Raw genomic sequence first — 23,760 nt, 5'->3', positions numbered from 1 at the left:
TCATCAGCGTAGGTCACTGTATGCACCCCAAAAGGCAGCACAATCTCTGCTAACGGGCTCATATTAATATTAAATAGGGGGGGACTCGGGTATGATCCCTGAGGAACTCCGCAGTAGAGGGGCACTTGTTTTGAGGCAACATCAGCTTCAAAGACCTGAAAGAATCTGTCATCCAAAAAGGACTGCAGCCATGCCAAAGCAACCCTGGTAAACCCCAAATGTATTAGTCTATGGACCAAAATTTGGTGGTTAACTGTGTCAAAGGTTACACTGAGCTCCAAGAGGATGACCACAGTAGTAGTACCTCCAGCGTCCAGGATCTTTTTAGATTCTTCAACTACTGCTAACAGAGCAGTTTCTGTTGCTTGAAGTGGTCGAAAGCCAGTCTGTGACAAATGTAGAAGGTATGGGTCTCCAGGAATGCAGACAGCACTGAGTTGACATGTTTTTCCACCATTTTACTGATCCTTTGGAGAAGTGAAACGGGGTGATAGTTTCCCAGGAGATCAGGGTCAAGGCTAGGCTTTTTTAATAATGCCTTTGCCATCGCTCTTTTCCATGGAGGGGGAACCACTCCAGTAGAAAGGGAGGCATTGATCGACTCCAATATAATGGGGGCGGCCGTTCTAGATGCATGCTTCAAAATATTAGGCGGTGCTGGATCTCTGGGCGACCCACTTTTCACAAGTGCCATCAAGGGAATTAACTCCAGATAATATTCCCTGCTTTGAGGACTAATATCCAATGTATGGTCATCTGCAAGGGGGAATGACATATAAATGGCTTGAATTTTGTCATAGAAAAAATCTGCAAGATTATTACAGGTTAAGCCTTGTAGCATCAGAAATATATGCGGGCGAAGGGGCTCTGAGCAGTGTTTTTGCAATGCGAAAGATTTCACGTGCAGAATTAGCTGCCAAGGAAATGTTTTCTTCATAGTATGCACCCTGAGACGTTAGAATTTCTTATTCCAATTTACTTACTTAAGGAGAAATCCTTTCTCCAAATTCTTTCGAGTTTCTTGCAGGTTTGTTTTAGCACCCGAAGCTTGGGGGAATACCATGCCATTCTATTAGTCCCAACTTTCATCTGGGTCGGTTTCATCTGGAGAACCCGATCTAGAGAGCTTTATGTCCATTCATTAAAATTTTCGTTAGCAATACTGGGATCTGGGTCAGGGGTCGGCTTGGTATTTTCTAATTCTGAAATCCATTGTTCTGACGGGAGTTTAGGCCAGATTATAGGCCTATAAGTGGAGGGAGATGGTACCAATGGATCACCGACTACTTTGTTAGCTGGGAATAGTAGTTGCTCTATCCTCGAAATTTAATGGTATAATTGTTGGTATAAACGCTAGGTTAGTACAGTAAATAAGGAGGGGAGACAACTTTTCAATAAATAGGCTAAAGAGCAAGAGAAGAAGGAAGTAAAAAGCACGGCGAAACGGGCAGGAGCTATTAATTCAAATGTAAAGGCACGCCCCCGCATCGAATATGGAGGACATAGAAAGACTCTAGCAGGCAAGTATGTCTGCCTAATATTAATCATTGTTATAGAACCTGTCTGTTAAAGTTTCACGTTCTCCTCAAAAAGCCGATTGTTGTGTTGGGTACAGTTTGTTACTTGTACAACTGCAAGGCCCAAGTACCGAGAATGCCCAGACAAAACGGGCAAGAGGCCATCTTGAATGTACATAAATTAGTGATGTCTGGGACCGTTGCAGACTATCATTTCAGTGCATTGTTGACGTCAGTTGTGCAAAGAGTGTTGTGAAACAGAGCACCCGGAAAGAATCCTACCTACTAGTTCTGTTTCACACGTTCAAAATTGTACGGCAAAAGAGCGATTCCTTGCAGGTCTGTTAAAAGAAAATGCGCCTCCAATGGGAAAGCTTCGCTGGGATAAACTGCGAGAACAATATCAACAGGCAGCCCAGTGGGGCTGTAAAATCAATACCGGGGCCTGCTGTTTTTAAAATAAATTGAAGTATCCGATAAGAGTAGACGAACAACATGCGCACTGTGGGTTATTTGTTCTGCAGCTGCAGAGGGTATGTGTAAACGTTTTGTAATGACAAAGTGCTGAGCTAGAAGGTGGCAGGCCATTAGGCTGAAAGGGCTTTATTTATTTTTATTCACTTTACAATCTGCTAAAGTCTCACACTTCAAATGGTACATTTCTTTAACTTGGAAGCGTTTCACTTAAGTACTCTGAAATTAATTTCTGCATTGACTGACATTTATCAGGATTTACAGTTTCCAAATGTAAACTTTGAAGCATTCATGCCACAGATGGTGATGCTGTTAGCAGGGCCACAGGAATTATGCGATTCAGTCATGTTTCAATTAATATTGGAGTTGCGCATTTGCCACATAATCCTTTGTCTGCTGCATAATCTGTAGATTTTGACAAAAGAATAGTTTTTACTCAAATAGATCAAAAGTTGCTAAAAACATGGGGCATATGTGTACCTGCGCTCTGGAAGGCCCCTTGCAAAGGTTGAATGGTCATATTTCAGTTGCTTAATGCTGTATTTAGATGTTAAAACGGTATTAATAAGGTGAAATCTTTCAAATACAGTATTACAATGTGAAAATGACTAAATAATGAGGTAATACAATCACATGATGCTGCATAATTAGCTTTTTCTTGACACATAATTCAGTCAACACTGCTGCATAATTTGGTCCTCCTCTTCCGCATAAATCCAGTGACCCTGGTGAGTTGTGAACCAAGATGCAAGTCGGTTGTCATGTGAACCCCACTTAAATTATTAGAACATATGGAGCTACATTAACCTTAACTCATTGGTCTTCAGCGACTCCTCCACCTCTGGAAAAGTAACTTTCGGCATGTCCCAAAGGCTGACATTTTGTTGCAGGCTCAGCTGTTCTAGCCATAGTTCAAATTACACCTGCATCCTCACGTGCCAACTGCCAAGGATAAGGTGAATTACTCAATGTTCAAGGGATATGTCATCGTGCATTCACACAGCTCACACTGCACTCACACAGGTTGGCAAGTCATCCTCCCCTCACACTGGCTCATATTTTACTCTGCCCATCCACTCACAGGAGCAAGCTGGTCACCGAGTTCTCACACGGTCACATCACTCACCCTGCACTCACACCTCTCACCCTGCACTTTCACAGGCATTCCTTTCTCCCTGCACTCACACTGCTCACACTGCACTTACACCACTCACCGTCACTTAGCACTTCTAGAGCACACCTAAAACACAGCACACATTAAAGTACTCTATACTTGTGAACATGCACACATCTATAAATGCAGTCACGGAATATCTGTCCTTCCCGCAGTACTAGATGTTTATTCAGTTCCATCATTAACTACAGGTGCACTACAAGAGGGTATAGTGCACTAAGATTGTGGATGGGACAGCAAAGTAGGTTGAGCTGGAGCTGTGGGGGCTGGTGTGGGAGCCGGGGTGAGTCTTTGGCTGTGGGAGATCATCCAAAAGGGAGTGGTGAAAGCAGACGAAGGCAGCAGGGGGAACAGCACAACAGGCTAAAGGGATGAAGCACTGCAAATGTGACTGTGATCTGGTGTGGGAGTTGACTGGTACTGAAGGCTATGGGTGTGGTGTAGGTGGGTAAGAATTTACGACTGAATAGATACTTGTTGGTCCTGCACTGAGCCCCATTGGCCTTCATAACAGCAAGTGTGAAGAAAGGTGGGGGTCACCTGTGGCCAGACATGTTGTTTTTGCTGCTTCTGAAGCCATGATATAGGGCAGCATCTGTGCCCTGTTGGCCTGCCTAGTAGTAGCACTCTGCATGGGTATTGTATTGGAGGGGAGAGCGTGCTGGGGCTACAGCTGGTGTGTGAGATGGTAGCAGTCCATGAAGGAGGCAGTGAAGTTGAGAGTGAAGTGAGGTTGTAGGTTTATGTAGGCGGAGGGACTGGGATGAGGCTGGTGCGACGCAAGACCGCAGGCTAATGCTTCAGTGAACAGAACTTCTGGAATGCAAGGAAGGTTGGGAAAAACAAACTTTTTTGTTTTGAATGTCACTAATGCAAATGGGGAAGAAAAAGCAGACAAGCTCAGATGCCGCTGCGTCATCGCCCTCGACATAGCAACCATTTTGGATGGGGGACATCCCTTGTTGGGAAGCTCTGTTCACCAATATGTTTACCAGTTATACTGCTGTTGGCTCACATAGTAATATTCTTAGCAGTAGCAATACTATCACATCATTGTGGAGGGTCTTCTCGCACAGTGCCACATTATTGCGTTTTAATGGGGTAGCTATGTTAGGTGTGTAAACACCACTCAGGAGTCAACAGAATTGCAACAGGCCCTGCACTCTTTATTGGCAGCACTTCACAAGTTCTGCCCAGTCAAATGCTGTAATCAAGGAAAACATGTGGGAGGAGTCAAAGTCTCTGAAGGTTGTTTCATAAAGCTTTTTTTCTGTTGATCACTCAAGGTATGGCGATAGCCAGACCTAAAAACTACTTCTCAGAAGTAACACATTCAATATGGTACCTAAAAACTCACATCATAGCATTATACATTAACACTTCAAGATTACCACAAGGAGTTATGTCATGTGTTGTGGAGTACTGGTGATTATCCAAAAGTTGTGAACTGGTTGTTAAACAGTTTTCATTTTATTCCAAAAATCTAGTGTAGGTGTATGATAACTCGGATCACCCACCTTAGCACTATCTGTGTACTAGAGCATTATTTGAATAAGAAACATACTTTAATAGACATGCTTAAAACGATATACAGGTACAATGATTTGCATTGCTACTTAACCTTCTGAACCTTAGGATACTGTAATTACTGTCTTCCTCTTCTATCTTTCAGATGAGTCCCTCCTCTTGTAAGTCTAGGCATATCCCTTTTAGGTTAGTTTTATGAAACATTAATCAAGACTCAGGTTCAGTTACCCCAGTTCAGTTATGGTTGTGCGCAGTTCAGTACAGTCTACCCGGATACAGCTTAAAAAATGCAGGTCTCTATACATTTCAGCATCTTGTGTCTCTGATCTCGTCCGCTTTTAGTATGAAACGGCATGGTTGCAGCAGTGGCAATCAGTCTGGGTAGGCTGCAGCAAAATGGGGCAGCCAGAGCTGCATCCATGAGTCCTTTGGTGGATGCAGCTAATGATTTAAGCAGCGAGGTCAACCACAATAGTTCCTATTGAAAAATCGTCTGCCTGCCCGCGATTCGCTCTTGGAACCACACTTCTGGAGAGACTGCACGCTCCCTCTTCGGATTTGCAGTTCACTCTCTGCAGTAGTCTTTCTCCTGGTAGACTCGCCACACTAGAGTCTGGCAGTTTCTGGTACTACCTGGACAGTCACACCTCCTGCGGCTTGACAGGCTCTTTCACACTCTCAACAGGCAGGCTGGCTTCCAGGTGCTTCAGACCAGGAGTATAGCTCTTCCAGAAAGTAAAGACTCCAGTTGAGGTACCCTCTCATCTGGGAATCTGGCTGTTACACAGACACCCGTTCTGGTATGTGTACAGCAGTCTGCAAATTATGCTGCAGAATAATCCCTTCCTTGTTGTAAGGATTTAGAACTGGAGCAACAAAGATGTAAGTAGATCCCATTTTTGTTCAGTCAAAGCAGGTTTGCGGAGGTTCTTCTGTCAAGTGTCCTCTCTAGGCTATTCTCCAGATTGAACCTTTTTGTAGTGTGATGCTCTTTACGGCAAGGTAGTCTCCAGCCTGGAGTACTCACAACAGAGGTCCAAAGAGGCATGCCTTTTCTGCAACTGATTTTCACCAAACACAGTGAACAGTGATCAGGATAAATACAAAAGGCTAGCTTCACCTAAAATATCTCTCTCACTGTGAACAACAAAGATGAGAGTCCCACCCGAGCCCCTACCAAATGACGGTACCAATGGAAAACTAATCAGCAGCTCCACTCAGCAGGTGCTGCTTAAGTACATTTTGAAAGAGCTGTGTCGCCTCTCCCCCATTTTCAAGAATGACAATAATCTTTTGATTGTCTGTGAAAACAGTCTCACCTACTTCTTGTGCACAGGAGCATTCTAGGGGCTTCCAAAATGTGACCTGCAGGCCTCCATTACTCTGGCTCGCTCATGCACATACTGTATGTACTACACAAGCCACAAACACATACAACCCACTTGGATGTTTGTGCTAAGATCTAGGTTACCCATTGATGCAGAACTTAACACAAGTGAGTCCGGCTACACAGATAGAAGGTCTGCTCACGAGTGTGGATTCACAAGGAGGGTATGCTACCACCACCTCTGTACATGCTAAACCGATGACAGGTGTGCTAGTCCACTGTCAGTAAAATGAGAGCGCAATTGGTGCACTCCTCCAGGTCTCATGACAATTGCAGGACTTTGTGTCAGGGACAAAGGTAGGCCTCTGCACATGTTATATCAGCGTGAGCCTAGAGCCAAAATCTAAAACGGAGTCAGAGTCAGGTACTCCGAACATGGCAACATGACTGACCACTTCACTGGGAACATTCTCAGTCCAACAGCATGGTCAAGCAATATTCTGTTTGCCTAAATTAATATGTTGTATCTTACAGTCTTTTCACAGCTTGTATGTTTACTTGAGTCTTATAAATATGCTTTTTTGTGGATGCAAAACAGGTGCATATTTGTGTCTTAATGTATAATCATTGGTATAATTATACATTATTACCGCTCATTGTCCATCTCTATACGGTGCACACATGCAGGATTAGCTGCACCTCACCCTCTAAATGTTGAGTAGCTTGGATGTTTTCTTTTCTTTACAAGAATGATGAGTTGGTAACAAGGAAAGCTGACTGGAGCCTGTAATGTTAACACTCCTTGTGACATGGTGATTGCCTTGCTCAAGGTAGACCTGCCCTATGTCCTGGAGAGCTTACCTACAGGCTGTAGAGATGAGTGTAGTCACAAACCTTTAACACAAGGCAAGATATTGTAATAGAGAGAGCTGATGAGGGGCCTGCAGACCTGATGAGAGGTGTCAAGGTCACAAACAACAGCTCCGCGAGAAGATTGCAGAGGAAAAAGGCCCCTAAGTTATAATATCTGAAGGGATAGTACCTTAGAACATCCTGGGTCCTTGGTAAGTACAGCTGACCACTCCCCTAGCTCTTTGACTGGCAAACCTGCATTACGTCTCACCCACCAATTTAACGTTTCTTGTATCCCTTGCCCCTGCTCACGGACAATTTAGAACCTCAATAGTTTAGCAGATAACCAAACACAAAAATATCTAGAGTCACTCACCTTTATTCTCATCAATTCTTCATCAATGTTGCAAATGCCTGTGGGCCAGCAGAATTGCCTGAAGACCCATGTCAAAGAGTAGCTCTGCAGCCAATCCAGTCAGAACTATCAACAACTCATTGAATATAGGTATTTTCACAAAAGAGGTCAAAATGTTTTACATAAAACCCTCCCTAAACCAAACCGGCATTGAGCTAAGAGATCCTTCTAACCACTAGCCAATAACAGACTGTTTTTAGTCAAAAAAGCATGATTGAAAGATCTGCCTCAAAATATATATCTACAGTCAAAGAAAATAACCGCTTTAAGATTACCAAAACTGATTCTATTATGGCTGAGGCACAGAAGCAGCAGGGATTTCAAGATGGGATGATTTTAATAATAATAATAATAATAATAATAAAGAGATTTATAAAGCGCCTGGTGACGCCATCTCGGCGTGTCCCCGCGCTACTGAGAGAAGAAAAAACGCTCAGAAGTAGCAAGCTCCTCTGTTCAGGCTGTGAAGATTTAAAGATTATACAGATGGGTCTTCAGAAGTTTTCTGAACTTGACTTCAGATCCTTCTAATCTTAGGCTGATCGGGAGTCTGTTCCAGTTGCTGGCTGCCAGCAGTCTGAAAGAGCGACCACCCAATTTAGCTCTTTTGACGTGGGGGATTTTTAGTAGACCCGCTCCTGCTGAGCGCAGTGCTCTAGCTGGCTCATAAATGTGTACCAGGTCATGAAGATAGGATGGTGCTTTATGCAATACAATCCTGTGGCATATTAAGAGCGCTTTATACATCACTCTCTTTCTGACTGGAAGCCAGTGTAGTGCTGCAAGAGCAGGTTTGGAAGCTGCTCTTTTAGGAAGTCTCAGCACTATACGGGCGGCTGTATTTTGAAGGACTTGCAATCACCCTAGGCTTTTTTCAGTGGTGCCTAAGAGCAGCACATTACCGTAGTCCATACGGGACCTGACCAGAGCTTGTGTCATGGTGCGTCGAGCCTCCAGCGGAAGTAAGTCCAATGTGTGATTAAGGGTTTTCAATATCCCAAAACACTTTCCCACTAACCGGTTAACGTGGCCCTCATAGGATAGTTTGGGATCAACCCATATTCCCAGGTTCTTTGCCTCCTTACAGGGATAGGGCGTGGGATTTAAAACAACAGTGGCTTAAAACTGGAGTTCCTGTACGCATATTACTTGAACTCTCCCCTGCCTTTGATACTGTTCACCATCCCAAGCTTCTATGGAGACTTGACCGCATCAGCATGCAGGAGACATAACTGAAGCATATTGCATCATTTCTCTTAGACAGATCAACCTATCACTGCTCCCTTCATGTCCGCTCCATTAATTCACAACTAATGTACCAAACATGTTTACCCCCTTTAACATTTACCTTTGCTCTACATTACACCCAATGTGCTCCTTCAATTTCAAGTGTTACTGTTAAGCAGATAATAAATCCTACTTGAGCATGAAAACTCATCTGACTCATACTCAGTCGAACAATACCTCAATATTTAACCACAGCAAAATAAACGCATCATAAATCGAAATATCTCTTTGCAGTAAATGATCAAACACCGCCCATCAACAATACTGCCTCAACAAGTAGGCCTGCCACCAACAACTGAGCACAGTCGAGGAATGTTGGGATAAATACGGACTCCAGTTTGTCCCTCATAATAAGATAGTGTTTGTCTAATACATTTAAACTGCAGTTTGGCACGTCTTTCCCTCATATTGGCTATAAAGATATCTCTGCCCACATTGCTTGAAATGCTGGTCCCACCCCACTGACGGAAACGTTAGCCCCTGACGAAAGTCTGGTCTAGTTTCACACCCTGAAAGGTGGTAATAGTAAATAATAGATGTGCACATAATTCTTTGATAATTTTTGATTACTGAGAAAAGGCAAATATCTAGTATAAAGTCAATATCCTAAGGGGGCTGTCAAAAAATTCTAACCAAATTTTGTATTATTTTTTTCAGGAAAATAAACTCAGCAACCAAAACTTGGAGGCCTTGGATAATGATGACGTGATGGAGCCAGTACTAGAAAATGTATGTTTCTTCATTGCCAAAGCATCTCTGGGCTATTCCTCAAAAAATGGTGCTTCTCGCTAGATAATGCCCTCTTAGATCTGGTTTTAAACTCCTGGAGTTACATTTAGCACGGTGTCACTTCACTACTATGGGTCTAATTAAAAGTCAGGTGGACCAAAATTAATACATACGTACATAGGTTAATTTTGCTTTACCTGATTATAAGTGGTTAGGTTTTTCCGCACCTAAACTTAATGTGTGGAACAATCTGACACAATTTTTTTAATTGCATGGGACTTTTTTCTATAACGAGGGCAGTGCTTAATTTGAGCCGGTGGTTTCTGGTGCTTGACACCAGCACTTAATTGTCAATTAAGTGAGTGTTTGATTGGTTCAGATGCTCCGTCTATCACCACCCCCTTTTGTACCGCTTTGGCTGCCATAAGTGTGGCAGGGTATGCTCAGACGTGAGTCCCTTGCTCACTTTGCCACTGGATTCAAGCAAGCCGGGCTGAAGAAGGCTGTAATGCCAGAAACCGGTCCTCGGAGGCTTGTTTCCGGTCCAGGGAAGGCATGGCTTGGCAGTTCGGGCTGGACTGTTCCCATGAGGCACAGGGTCAGACTGATTTGCATATCGCCATGTCTGAACTGGGGTGGCAGAGTGGGCTAAAGAACGGTGATGGATTAAACCCAGATCTTTTGACTGGGTGTGAGTGTTTGATTGGTTCAGATGCTCCGTCCATCACCACCCCCTTTTGTACCAACATATGCACTTATGGCAGCTACCACATGATGGCACCGCTTGTGTAATTAGAGATGAGCACAACAATGGGTGTTTATTAATTTAATACAAAAATCAAAAACACGTACTACTTGCTACCCAAGCTATTCCTATTGCTATGGGGTCCTTGAAAAGCCTGAATTGTCACACTTGTAGCAGTATGATGGTTAGCAGATGTGTAGTTATGGTCATTGGCAACACTGGCAGGGCAGTGGGTGTAGCAAACTGTGGTGGTCTGACAACTTATTTTTATTTACAAATTAAGCACTGAATGGGGAGCAGTGTGCATCGCTAACAAATCCTTTCATACACTCTACTTCTCACTCCCCAACTAATGCACCACCCCTCGCAGACATTTACTACCTGTACAGAACAGGTGGTACATTAATGTGGCAAAGCTGCATGGAATAGGGGATTCCGTGTGGTTTTGTGGCTGGAAAAATCTGCTTCACACGTTAATTCCCCATTGCATGGGGTTGACTTGTAATTTCTCAGTACCTGGTCAATTTTATAACAGTGAAATGTTAAACTCACGCCATTACTGTGCAACATGTAATTAAGGGCGTATGAGTGTGACTATTCAACTCCCTACTTAGAAAACTACTCTGAAAACTTCTACTGCGCAGCTCAGCTACAATTGATCTCCGCTGGGTCTGGTACAAACGGGGCATCACAGGATTTTCAATATATTTAGAAATGCACACGATCTTGCATTCAATTTAACAACATATGCCTATAACATCCCTTTTGAATGCATAAGGGAGAAGAGTTGAATGGCTTTCTCGAGCTATATCTGTAAATATTTTAGGATCTGGGTGGTTTGGTGCGCCCATGTTATTTAATACAAAACAAAATCACTTTCATTTTGTATGCCTGATCCATGATGTATCTTTGGTTAAAGGTGTCTTCGAATGAAAATAAAAAAAATGCAATTTGCTTAACCCAATCACATAACATTATGATTCGAGACTGTTTTGCGTAACTATATCTGGTTGTGTCTTGAGATCTATTTTGATGTCAGTCATTAGAAGGCACTTTTAATATGTTCCCTGTCACTATGCACACTTTCTACCCTCGGGTTAACTAAAGGCCTTTTGTATATTTCTCATATTCATTGATCACTATACGTATATTATGGAGTCCGTGGCTCACTGATCCTCGTTTTATTCATTTGGGTTTTTTTCCAACGTGCTAAATAGAGGTGTCTTCGAACACTGTGAGGGAAAGGGAATAAGAATAAAAGTTAAGAATCATCACATAGACTCGTAGTGTTGTGTGGACTGCTGATAATGTTGAACTTCCTTCGTAGACTGAGAGCAAAGAGGTGTCCCTGTGATGGCTCTCGGGAACACTAAGAAGTCATTGTCCAGAATGCGTTTCAGAAGGACGATGAAGGTGGAGAATTCTGCCACCATATATTTTGAATCTTCATGGACCATTACCAAATGTTTGAGAGTAGATGATCTCAAATACATACATTGGAGATATATGTGGGTATTGGCCAGGGAGAGACTAACAAACTATATACAGACTTTTGAATTACGACTGCTCTTTGATTTCAAGCAACTGGAGTGACCTAAGTCTTTGCAGAGCTATTCACTGCACCTTATGCCAGATTTAGGTTCAGCAGTGTCATTCTGAGCTCCTGGTTCCAGACCGTGCAAACTGGGTTGCCTAGTACATGCAGACTTTGGATTGTGGTACTCCAGGGCACCGTCGCTTCTCCATGCCCTTCTGCTGTTTCACATAAGTTCATTTTGCTTATGCCGTTAACATTTCAATTAAAGTTATTTTATTTTTCTAAGCTTAATTTACTTGTGATACGCTATTTCAAGGGTCCTAGCAAAAGTGTAATATAATTTAATATTTATTTTTCCTTTAGGCCGTGAATCAGATCAAGGAATCCAAAAGTTTCTCAAAGTCAACCTACAGTTCACAGAAAATGCCTTTGGCCCCATCTGCGTCCTATCAGGCTGCAGACCCTGACTTCAGCTCCAGTAAGACTCTGACAACCATTCTGCTTGAATACTTCTTGTTCAGTTAACATGTTATGTCTTTTGAGAGCCCAAAGCACAACATTGGCCTTCTAATTTTACATTGTTTGCTATTTTGCTACTGGTTAACCCAGTCTTTACAAAAATAGAGAGATCGATATTGTATTTCTTGGAACGCATGTCTTGTCCTAAGGTCGCATATACATGGAAAGTCTCAATTCCCTCAAAGTAGTGCCACAAAGCCAGCAGGATCACACCAGAAACGTGCCTCTATTGGACCATAAAATAATTCAGTGCCATGCAGTGATTGACCTAGTGTCACTCACTTTCCTGAAGTCAGAATTTCATTATTGTCATCAGATTCAGATGATGCCCACATTTAACTCAACTTGCTGTTGCTTGGTTTTTCTTCCTGCGGGTGTGATCGCAAGTACTCTTTTTAAAGACCAATCAAATTTGGTTCTATCTTTCCGTGGTAGGATAATAGAATATGCATCATTTATGCTGTTGCTGGCGGCTTATGAAATGTTTCATTAAGCAGTTGCTTGAATCCAAGATGTCTCTTGACTCATAGAACATTGCAGATTCTGAGGTTTTTGAAATGTTTATTGTATGTTATAGATTTTATTTATTTCGTTTATTGGCCCTAAGTGGCCATGGTTATGCTCAGATGTGATACCACGAAACCGGTCCCAGGATGCTCGTTTCCGGTCAAGGTAGGACCTGGCCTGGCAGTTCGGGCTGGATTGTTATGTTATGTTATGTTAAAAGAATTTCTAAAGCGCGCTAACACCAAGCGGTTTCACGGCGCTAATACAGAACAACTGAGGGAACAGAAGATGGATGTTTATACGTATGCTTGAGAGAACAGAAGTGTTTTCAAGAGAGTTCTGAAATAGGGATGGAGCTTGGTAGCTCTCACCTCATTGGGGAGGGAATTCCAGAGGCGAGGGGCAATAAAGGAGAATCTCAGACCACCATGCCTTTTCCGTTTATAGGTGGGGATGGAAAGCAGGCGTTGATGGGAGGACCGGAGGTCCCGGGGGGAAGAATAAAGCTTGATCCTGTTGGAAATAAAGGCAGGCCCTTGGCTCATAAGGGCCTTGAAGGTGGTACAGCCCATCTTGACTTCAACACGCTTGGCTACTGGGAGCCAATGAAGGCTCTTCATCAAAGGTTTGACATGTTGAGACTTTGGTTGGCAGAAGATAAGCCTGGCTGCCTGATTTTGGACTAACTGCAGGCGGTGAAGTTGATAGGCTGGGATGCCAGCATAGAGGGCATTAGCATAATCAATGCGAGAGGTAATCATGGCAAGGATGACGAGGATAAGAGCCTCTCTGGTTAGAAACCTGTAGATCTTTTGGATGCTAAGCAGATGGAAAAAACAGGAAGAGACTACCGCGTTGATTTGTGGTTTCAAGGATAGGTCATTGCTGATGATAACACCCAGGCTCTTTACATGGTTAACTGGACGGGGAGAGGTTCCCAATGAAGAAGGCCAAAAACTGGGATTCCAGGGGTTGAGGAGTCCCCCTGTGAGGACGAGCACAGTCTTGTCTGGATTGAGTTTTAATTGACTGGAATACATCCAGTTACTGATGGCGATCATCGTGGATTGGAAGTTGCTGGTGGCAGTGGGAGAGGAATCTACATTGAATATTAACTGAAGGTCGTCGGCGTAGTTGAAAGCTCTAACCGGGTAGTTCCGCAGGGACACCATCAGAGGTTGCATATACAAGTTAAAAAGGAGGGGTGATAGGGCCGAACCCTGAGGGACCGTGTGAGAAGTTGGCCTGATATATGATGCTCACTAGTTCTAGTGATCACCTTGTATCAGTCCAAACAACCCTTATGGTGATTGGTTGTAAGTCAACCTTATAGACCAGCTATTCTAATGGTAGCATGGACAAAGCAGTCTTAGGCTAAACTCTTTTGGCATGTGAAGCCAGCTGTTTTACCACAATATAACCCCTTGAATACCAGATGAAAGGACACCACACAGGTTGTTATGAAAATAAACAATATATTTATTAATAAGAAACACCTCTGAACTCTTTATGAGATCAGAGGGCTAAGCACATGACAATCTCTTAGGAAAAATATGATAAGTTGCACAAAATTACAATGGTGCCCTAGGGGCCCGGCAAACCATATACTAAGTAAATGGTATAAGGAAATCGATAGAAGGAATGGAGCTGTCCAGAGTCTGTAGGATCGCTGGGACTACGCTATCTTAACTTTAGGTAAGTAATAGGAGGCCCACGGGACGCAGGTGCAGAGTGTGAACTCACACGCGAGATGCGTAACAACGTCTACGGACAGTACAGTTCAAGTTAAAGGTGAGTACGGACAATCCTGACTAGTTAGGACTAAAACGACTGTGAATCTTGACACTAGGAGAGTCAAGCTACCCTTGAGCACCAAAATGCTCTTGTTACCTCACCCACGGGCTGCGGGTGCATAGGTGCGAAGTCGTGTCGGGTTTCTGCGTTGAAGTCTATGGAGCCTGAAAGAAAAGATGCTGCAGGCGACCAGGAGGAAGATGTCCGGTGTGATCCAAGGGTGGATCGGAGATGCTGAAGACCTGAAAGCAGAGGTGACAATGTTCAAAGTCACTAGCCAGTGACTGGAGTGGAACCAGGAAGGAACCAGATGTTGTCGTCGCGATCAGGTGAAGAGTGGACGTTTGTCTCTGCAGCCACGTGGACCAGGAGGTGTCTTCGACGACCAGGATGGAGGCACGAGCTGTCCCACGCAGGCTCTCGCTGTCGGCGGTGTCGGATCCGGATTTGGAGTCAACAGGCCTTGGCAAAGGCAACCCACGCGGTGAGTGGAAACGGCGTCTGGAGTGGACCAGGAGGGTCCAGGGTCCTCCTCTTTTGGAAGGGAGCAAGGGCCAGTCTGGAGCAACCAGACCAGCAGTGTAGTTTTCAAAGATCGTCTTCTAGGAGGTCACTAGCCAGCCGGCAAGTGACCAGACAACGCGTCGAGCAGCAAACAAGCAGAAGGGCCCCACGCAGATCTCGTGGAGGCTGGAGGGCTGATCTTCGGTGCAGGAGCTGCTCGGGGCTTCTCAGTCCCCAAAGCACTTGGTCGAGTTTACCTCGGGAGTCGTGCTGGAAGCGAAGTGCAGTTTCTTTCAAGATGGCCGGTCCCACGTGTCTCGTCGCACCCACGGGTCTCAGCTGTGCTGCAGATGTGAGTTGAGGTCGGAGAGGTCTGGGAATCCGGGTCTCGTCGGGCTCTGAAGTCTGGATCCTCGAGGGAAGACGACAAAGTGAAGCCGCTGGACGCTTGATGGTGCCTGCAGTTGCAGGGTGGACACTCCTTTGCCCACAAGCTAGATTTCTTCAGTCTTCTGTGGAGCAGAACGTCGTAGTCCAGAGTTTCTTCTTGTAGAGTAGTTCAGGATTAATCTAATCTGGAATGGGACCAGCTCCTACCTTTATCCTGCTAAAGAGGGCTGTACTGGTTACTAGGTCCCTCCCCTGTGTGGGACCAGGAAGGGGGGTGGTTACACCCCCTATCCTTTGTCCGGTTTCGCACCAGAGCTGGGACAGGGATGCCCCAGCAACTGGTTTGAACCGGTGTATGCACAGGACACCTTGTGTGCCCCAGGCATGTCTCATTCCTTTTAAGCCTATCCTACCCAATACACAAAATCCTGTCTGGGGTGGTGCTAGCACCTCCCAAGGCAGGAAACCCTTTGTCCAAGCCTCCCTCGCTGGAAGGACTCCCAGCAGCAGGAGGTCAGACTTGTGTCTGTGGTGGCAGCATCCATTTTGTGATGCCAAGGCTCGAGTTAACTTTAACCGGGGTTCACAGTTACATACATGTCGTGTCCCTCTAGAAGGGTGGAATGCTACCCCCGTCGCCAGAATTGGCGAGGGGGTAGTATTCCAATTCGTATGACACCTTACTCGACATGTTTTGATAATGTTATACCAGAGTTAGCATTCAACCGCGAGGATTATAATGCACTTAAGAGTATATGGTATAGCGTTATCATGGAACAGCTATTAGGACTTGGTTCCGCAAGCTGCAGACGGGCTCAGCTCATGCCAGAGCACCATCTCACATAATTCCAAGCACTCTGCCTTCAGGAGTGATAAGGCATGCCATAGGAGTGACTGATAGGAATGTATGTGTCCATTTTGGGGTTAGATATAGGTAACTATATCTACAGCAAAGGGTGATTACACCCCCTTGCCCCAGCTGTCTTACCAGCCAGTTGTGTCTGTTTAGATGGCCAGCCAGGGGTGGCATAATACATGCTTCAGCCCCTGGTAGGCCCTGGGTACACCTATGCCCTGGGTACCTAAGGTACGCTGTACAGGGACTGATAAGGTGGCCCAGTACCAATTGGTAAATGCACCTAAAGTACATGGATGTCAATTTAGAGAGAGAACAGCTAGGCTGTGGGTCTGATTAGCAGGCCCACAGCCAGGGAAAGTCGTAAACCAGTGAAGCAAAAAGCAAAAATCTGGGGTGACCATAGGATTGCAGACCCCACTCTCCTACAGACCCCACAGGTCAGTTTTATATTTTTTGCCACAAAATTGTCTAATCTAACGGCCTGGGAGCGGCTGTGTAAAAAATAAGTAATCCACTTATGGGCTACGCCCCCGATGCCAGCGTTTGTGACACAGTCGATCAGAAGCTCATGATCGACCGTGTCGAAGGCCACCGATAAGTCTAAGAGCACCAGGGCCTGCGTGGTGTTCTGGTCAGCACCTCTTCTTAGTACATCCAGGACCACCAGAATGACTGAGGACCGCCAGAATGACATGAGGAACAGGGTCAAGACTGATTTGCATATGGCTGGGTCCAAACTAGTGTGGCATAGTGTGCAAAGGAATGACGGATTAAACCCAGATTCATGACTGGAGTTGAATGTTTGCATTGTTCAGCATTCCGTCCATCATTTGTTCCTTTTGCTTTTGTCGTCCTAAGTGGGAAGGGTATTCCCAGACTGGGTCCTGTGCTCGCTGTGCCACTGGATTCAAGATAGCCTGGGTGATGAGGGGTAATGCCCCGAAACCAGTCCCAGGATCCTCGTTTCCGGTCCAGGGAGGACCTGGCCTGGCAGTTCGGGGTGGACTGTTCCCATGAGGAGCAGGGTCAAGACTTATTTGCATATGGCTCTGTCCAACCCGGGTTTGCATAGTGAGCAAAAGAACAGTAGATTAATCCAAGATCTGTGACTGGGTGTGAGTTCTTGAAAAGTTTCTCCACTCTGTCCATCATCTGGTTGTGTTTGCTATGCGCTTGGGAGACTACCGTTGTGTGGAGCCCGGTAGTAGACTCTGCAGGATTTGATTTTGACCCAGGTTAGGCCGTACAAACTTAGTGTGAACAAATAGGGAAAGTCAGTGTGTTTTACTGTTTTGTCTGTATTATACACATAGGGAGAAAAACTGCCCTAGAGTGAAGTTTCGCTTCCCTTTGGCCAGATCAGAGACGTATTGAATTGGGGTGTAACCTAGGCGAAAAAAACAGTTCTGCAAGTTCCAAAAAGATTTCTGTGTAATTTATGGGTCATCCTGAATTGTCCTATTTCTCTGGCTCAGCTCAGGGTCAGAGCCCAGGCCTTTTGTCATCCTACTCTGCCTGGTCAATTACATTTCTCTCCAGCAGCAGGAACAAAGGCCTCTCCATACAAATGGAGCCATTAACAGTGCTTCACTCAGCTCCTGAGGACGAATGGTGTCGGACTAAAGGATCTGCATCAATCAGTCAGCTGCTAGACTCTAGACCTCACTAAAAGGGAAGGGCTACTGCAGCTCCTCACAAATGGGGCAGCAAAAAAAGCCTATGACAACTGCCCAATTGGGCCAATAGCCTTCCTCAAGTTACAGATCCCTTATACTAAAGTCCCTCGTAGTTAATAACTATACGGTAGGGTTAGGAACGGGGCAATTCTCTCCCTTGGTAGACACACTCGGAGGCGCAACCGAGTCTCAATATTGATTTTCAGAACCTGGGTGCAGAGACGGGACGTTGCTCTGTAGTCACACTTTCGTCAAGGTGCGGCGTCTCTAAACTGGCCACTCTGCACCTTCCGACTAGTGTGTCCTGAGGAAGGCCATTGACCTGGTTGGGCAGTTGGTATAGGCTGAAACATGTTGTTGCATGCAGACAGGATAATGGAGTCAGAGTTTCTCTAATATACCGGATCATAAAATTGCTTTTAATCCTGCCAAGGGTGGCCCATACAAAAGTTGTGAGGGTATCAACCTAGACAGTTTTAATTATTTTTCTTTCTGCAATAGGGATCCCTCACATAAAAAATTCTGAAAATATGCGTTCTACCCTGAGCATTTGCCTGCGCCAGGGTGTGTCAACGGCCCTATGAAGAAGCATACCGCTACAAGCGGATTAAAGCAATTGTAAAACCCTCTGGGTTGCCCATTAGGATTTTCTTCCCCCCCTTTTCTTGCTGCCCCATTTGGAGGGGGCAGCAGTTGTGCTTCCCTTTTACTGAGGTCTAGAGTCTGTTTGGGAGAGTGAGGGAAGGCTCAATCTCTTGTCCCTTCTAGGTGTGAGTGTAGTATAGCTGCTAGACTCTACCAGGGATGGGCCTGCCGAAGCTCATTGTACAAAGGAGGACGCCCAGACCTCTGGAGCCAACACAGGACGGGACTCCCCTTTGAAGGTTTAGGCCAGATGTAGGAAGCCTAATACCGGTCGGTAACGGCCGAAATTACCGAATTTCGGCTGTTACCGACCGGTATTAGGCTTTTCAGATGTAGGCGCCTAATTTAACCCCTTCCATGCTCATGACGAGCTCAGCTCGTCATGCAGTACACTGCTTGTGTGCTCAAACAATGGGAAAGAAGGATCTGCAGCACAGCAGAGAAATATTTACAGCATCCATGTGGTTAAGGATTCGGTAATTTACCGAATTGGTAAATTAAGGAATCGGTAAATTACCGAATTCTTAAATACCGATTCGGTAATCCTTAATGTAGGAAGCACTCAAGTGAGTGCTTTTCACTTCGTTATTTACCACCAACTACAAGTTGCTGGTAAATATCGAAAACCCTGAAAAAAGCAATTTTGTGCTTTTTTCAACTGTGTCATGTGGCAGACATTCTGACACATGTGCACCCATGCACTATACAGGGGTTCAACCGGGTGTCAATGTGTCACCCTGCCATCCTTGTAAGTCTACCCGTTTTTACCGATTTCGGTATTTACCGAATCGGTAATTCTCATTCATTCCTATGGTCCTCCAGGCCCATAGGAATGAATGAGGAATACGGAATCGGTAAATACCGAATCGGTATTTACCGAATTTTACCGATTCAGTAAAATTTACAGAATCATTAGGTACATATCATTTACCGATTCTAAAATACAGAATCGGTAAAATTCTGTATTTTAGAATCAGTAAATTATATTTACCTACATCTGGCCCTTAGTGAGGAAGGTCCTAGCAGTGATGTCAGAGAGGGGCTGAGCTGAGGTCACTAGAGAAGATGTGTCTAGTGACTCCTGGATTTAACTATTCCAGCACGCTGTGCAGAAGCATTGGGAGTGGGGTGGAGAGATGACTTGACACTGTAGGACTGTCCAGGGTTGCCTAGCTTCTGGAACCTTCCACTCCCCTTTAAAAACTCATGCAGAAGAGGGAGACCTTTTCTTTCCTGGTATTTTTTTTGCGCTGGACCCTAGGGCCCTCATGGACAACTGGAAGGAAGAATCCCCTGATGCCCTGGAAGGACTAAGGACTCTGCCCAAGTTGACCCCAAGACCAGTGGTCCTCCCCAAGGGCCAGTGAGGCCCCTAAGGACAAGTTGAGGGAAGCCCTGGACTTTTGCACCCAGAGACCGATACCAGGAGGAAGGTTGGTGCAGGGATCTAGAAGAACCAGCTCTCCAAGGATTACACTGCTTTGGAGATGGGGAGGTCAGCTGCAACTGCCCCTGAATACTAGAGATCAGCACCAGGTGTAATATGAGCCCGGGGTCGTCAAAATTGGCCCACGGGGCCAGCGTAATGGCATTTTAAAGATTAGCAACCTTTTACCTTTTTTCCCCAGCTGAGCATGTGGGGCTCTGCCAGCATTACTCGAATTATTCCCGCAGTGGGCCAGGGTGATTCATTATTTTTCTCCGAGAGGGGGCATATGTGGGGACCACATTCCCTGAGGCGTTTATGCACAAAAGGGTGCCGGGACCCCATCCCCCAAAACTTAAAAAGACGGGGCAGTACCATTGCACGCCGCCCAATGGGAGTGGCCTCGCCCGTGCCTGGGGGAGTGGGTCAGCTATTGCAGAAGACTGCACCCTGCCAACAGGAGCAGGTAGGTAGATAGAAACTGTCTGCTCCCACGGCCACACTTCAAGGTCTGGCCAATGTGGAGGCTGGACAGGCTGCAAGGGGTGAGCTCCCTTGACTGCCCCCAACGAATTGATGCATGGGGGTGCCTGAACACCCTCCCACCCCCCAAATAAAATAAAATAAAAGGAGGAAAAGCTGCTTAGCAAAAACAAGGTAAAAGCTCTCCCTGGCACTGAGGGAGAACCGATAATCAAATATGCATAACTCTGCTGGATGCTCCATAATGCCCTGTGAGGCTTTTTAATCAGCTTGATTTTTTGTATTCGTGGTGTCCTCAGGATGGCAGGGGTACCACCAACATCTTAAAAGAAGCATGGGAGGGAGGGGGCTTCGGGAGCGCAGCTGTTACCCCCTAAAGAATCTTTATCTGAAAGAAACAGGTTAGTATTAAATTCCTTACCTTAGAATATCCCCAGGCGTCAGACTGGATCCGGAAACTTTTGTGTAGCAGTACCCTTGCGCGTGGGTAGGCGTTGTCTGCGGCTCCGCGTCCATCGTTGGCGCCGGGATGACCTCGCCGGAGTACTTAGACGCCGCCCTCGCGCGCTGACGTCAGTTCCTACTTTTTCCGCGCCAGCAAGCGCCGATCGGGGAACGGTGGTACCTTTAGTCAATTTTTTACTAAACTTTTCAATCATTTTTGATCATTTTTCGAAGTCGAACAACTCAGACGGTGCCGGTAGGGATGCCCGGGTTTAAGCCCTGCGTCGACTGCAACCGACTGATGTCGGTTACCGACCCCCATCGCAGGTGTCTTCATTGGCTGGGGCCCGACCACGATGACAAGTCGTGCCCCGACTGCCGGGCCTTGACGTCGAAGGCTAGGTGGGAGCGGTCCCGCAAGCGCCTCAAGCTCCGGTAGTCGACCCGCGCCGTTCGAGGTCCCGTTCGGGAAGGAGGTCAAGAGACCGGTCGCGGGGCCGGAGTCATCACTCCTCGGAGGATCGACACCACTCCTCGAGCTCCAAGTCCTCAGGTAAGAGGCACAAGAAGTCGAAGAAGCGACATCGCTCTTCCGACTCCCCCCCGACGCTCGCGCGACGAGGCCGGGGGTTCGGGCGACACCGCCCACACGGCTCCGCCGGAGCCGCGGGCGTCGCGGCCTGCTCCATACCCGCCGCTTCCTGGGCAGAACGCGACGCCCGAGGAGATTGACGTCTTCCTCACGGCCATGAGGTCGCTCACTCCTCCGTGGGGTTCCGCGGCGCCGTCCGGCCCAGCGGCCCCGACTGGGAGCCCAAGCGGGCCGGGTGCTTCAACCCCGGCGCCGACTGATGCTTCGGCCCCGGCGCCGTTGGCGACTTCGGTCCCGGCGCCGCAGGGCCCCGCTGGATCCGGGTCCGGATCCTGGTTGTCGCCGGTCGACCTTACGACCTCGCCGACGCCGGCCCCTAGGGTGTCGTCCACGGACGCCGCCGTCCCCAGTCCCCCCCTCGGTCCGATTCTGACGCCGGAGCGGCATCACTCGACGCCGCATTCGACACCGATGGGAGATTTTTTCTCCTATGATCTGGCCCCATCATTTTACCCTGAGTACCAGGAGATGGGTGGCGAGGCGGATTGGTAGGGGTCTGAGGACCCTCTGGCACGTGAGTGCCAGTCTTATCAAGACTGGGCAGGTGAGCTAGGGGACGCGCGTTGTCTGGACACTTTGCCAGACACTGGTTTTGTCTCCCCTCCTACCGTGGGTTCGGAGGAGGGGGCTGCCTATAGTGTGGTGTTGACGCAGGCGGCCAGGGCCTTATCCCTTGAACTCCTCGTCGCGGCCGTGAGGACTAACCTCCTCACTGAGGTCCTTAAATAGCAAGCAAGCTCTTCGGAGCCTTTGTTGCCGTTTAATGAGGCCTTGTCTGACGTTCTTCTGGGCACCTGGTCCAGGCCCGCTACAGGTACCCCTGTATATAGGAACGTGGCCAGACGCCACCACCCGGCTCCGGGCGACCCTTGCTTCCTGTCCACCCACCCCACTCCTGAGAGCCTGGTCATACGGGCCTCTAACTCCCAGACCGCATTCCCGATGGCACCCCCCGATCGGGAATCCTAGAGGTACGAACAGTATGACAAGAAGATGTTCTCCTCACTGAGTTTGGGGTTGCGGTCCATTAACACCGCGTGCCTCTTGGGCCGTTATACCCACTCTCTGTGGGACAGGGTCGCGGACGTGCTGCCACAATGTCCGGAGTAGGCCCGGACTAAACTCGCCCAAGTCCTTGCGGAGGGTCGAGATGCGGCACGGTACTCCATCCGATGTGGGCTGGATACAACGGACTCGCTGGGTAGAGCGATGGCAACGACGGTGGCGATTCGTCGCCACGCCTGGCTGAGGTCTGCCAACTTTTCGGCTGATGTCCAAAACACCCTTATGGACATGCCGTTTGATGGCCGTCTCCTCTTTGGCGACAAGGCAGATAGTGCGCTTGAGCGCTTTATGGACTCCAGGGCTACGGCCAAGTCCTTGGGCCTATCGTCCCCGCACCAGCAATTTGCTGCCTTTTGCTCCTTTCGTGGCCAAGGAAGGGGCGCCCCCACATGTCCTGCCAGCCACGGGCCGCAGACTAACATCCAGCTCGGTGGCGGACATGGTAACTGCCGTGGCGGTGCCCGGGGACAACGGCGAGGCAGTCCACATCCACCCCCGCAGCATCCGCCTCAAAGCCCTCCTAGTCCGAGCTTTCAGGCCCACGTGATGCCAGTGGGGGGCAGGGTTCACCATCTCCCCCTCCACTGGCGCAACATCACATCGGACAGGTGGGTGTTGCAAATCGTCCGAAGGGGCTACTTCCTCCCTTGCGAGGCGACCCCTCCAGCAGTGCCACCACCGTTCCATCCGCGTGTTGGGGGCGATCACTTGAATCTTCTGCGAGAGGAAGTTACCGCCCTCTTGGCCAAGGGGGCCATCGAGCGCGTTCCTGGGCCAGAAGTAGGGTGTGGTTGTTACTCCCACTACTTTCTGGTTCCCAAGAAGGGCAAAGGGGGCCTACGCCCTATCTTGGACCTGCGGAACGTCAACGGCTTCCTCCGGAAGGAGAGGTTCAAGATGCTGAGATCAGGCTCAGGTCTTAGCTGCCCTGGACCCGGGAGACTGGATGGTAGCAGCGTTGGACTTGCAGGACGCTTATTTCCACATCCCCATCCTGCCGGCCCACCGGCGCTACCTGCGGTTTACGGTATGGCGGTGGTCGCAGCTCATCTGCGCAGGTTAGGGGTTTCAGTCTTCCCCTACCTCGACGACTGGTTGTTGAAGGCGGGCTCGCCCCAGACAGTCAGCAGCCACCTCCAGACTACGGCCGACCCCCTGCACCTGCTGGGGTTCTCCATCAGTGTGCCAAAGTCGTACCTGTATCCCTCTCAG

General features: G+C 47.3%; 1 protein-coding gene across 8 annotated transcripts in view; it reads left to right on the top strand.

The window, feature by feature from the left end:
- PATJ (PATJ crumbs cell polarity complex component) overlaps positions 1–23,760 on the top strand; it is a 1,530,963-nt gene that overhangs the window by 1,121,710 nt on the left and 385,493 nt on the right. For all 8 annotated transcript variants that reach the window (XM_078669616.1, XM_078669595.1, XM_078669605.1 and 5 more), the window contains 2 exons: positions 9,231–9,302; positions 11,948–12,062. In XM_078669616.1, coding sequence (XP_078525742.1) covers positions 9,231–9,302; positions 11,948–12,062 — 187 coding nt within the window. The remainder of the gene's footprint in view (positions 1–9,230; positions 9,303–11,947; positions 12,063–23,760) is intronic.

Source organism: Lissotriton helveticus, chromosome 1_2, assembly GCF_964261635.1.
Source record: "Lissotriton helveticus chromosome 1_2, aLisHel1.1, whole genome shotgun sequence".
In the NCBI taxonomy this organism is placed as follows: Eukaryota; Metazoa; Chordata; class Amphibia; order Caudata; family Salamandridae; genus Lissotriton; species Lissotriton helveticus.
Note: the sequence above shows the minus strand (reverse complement) of the source record. Positions and strands in the feature narration are given on the sequence as shown.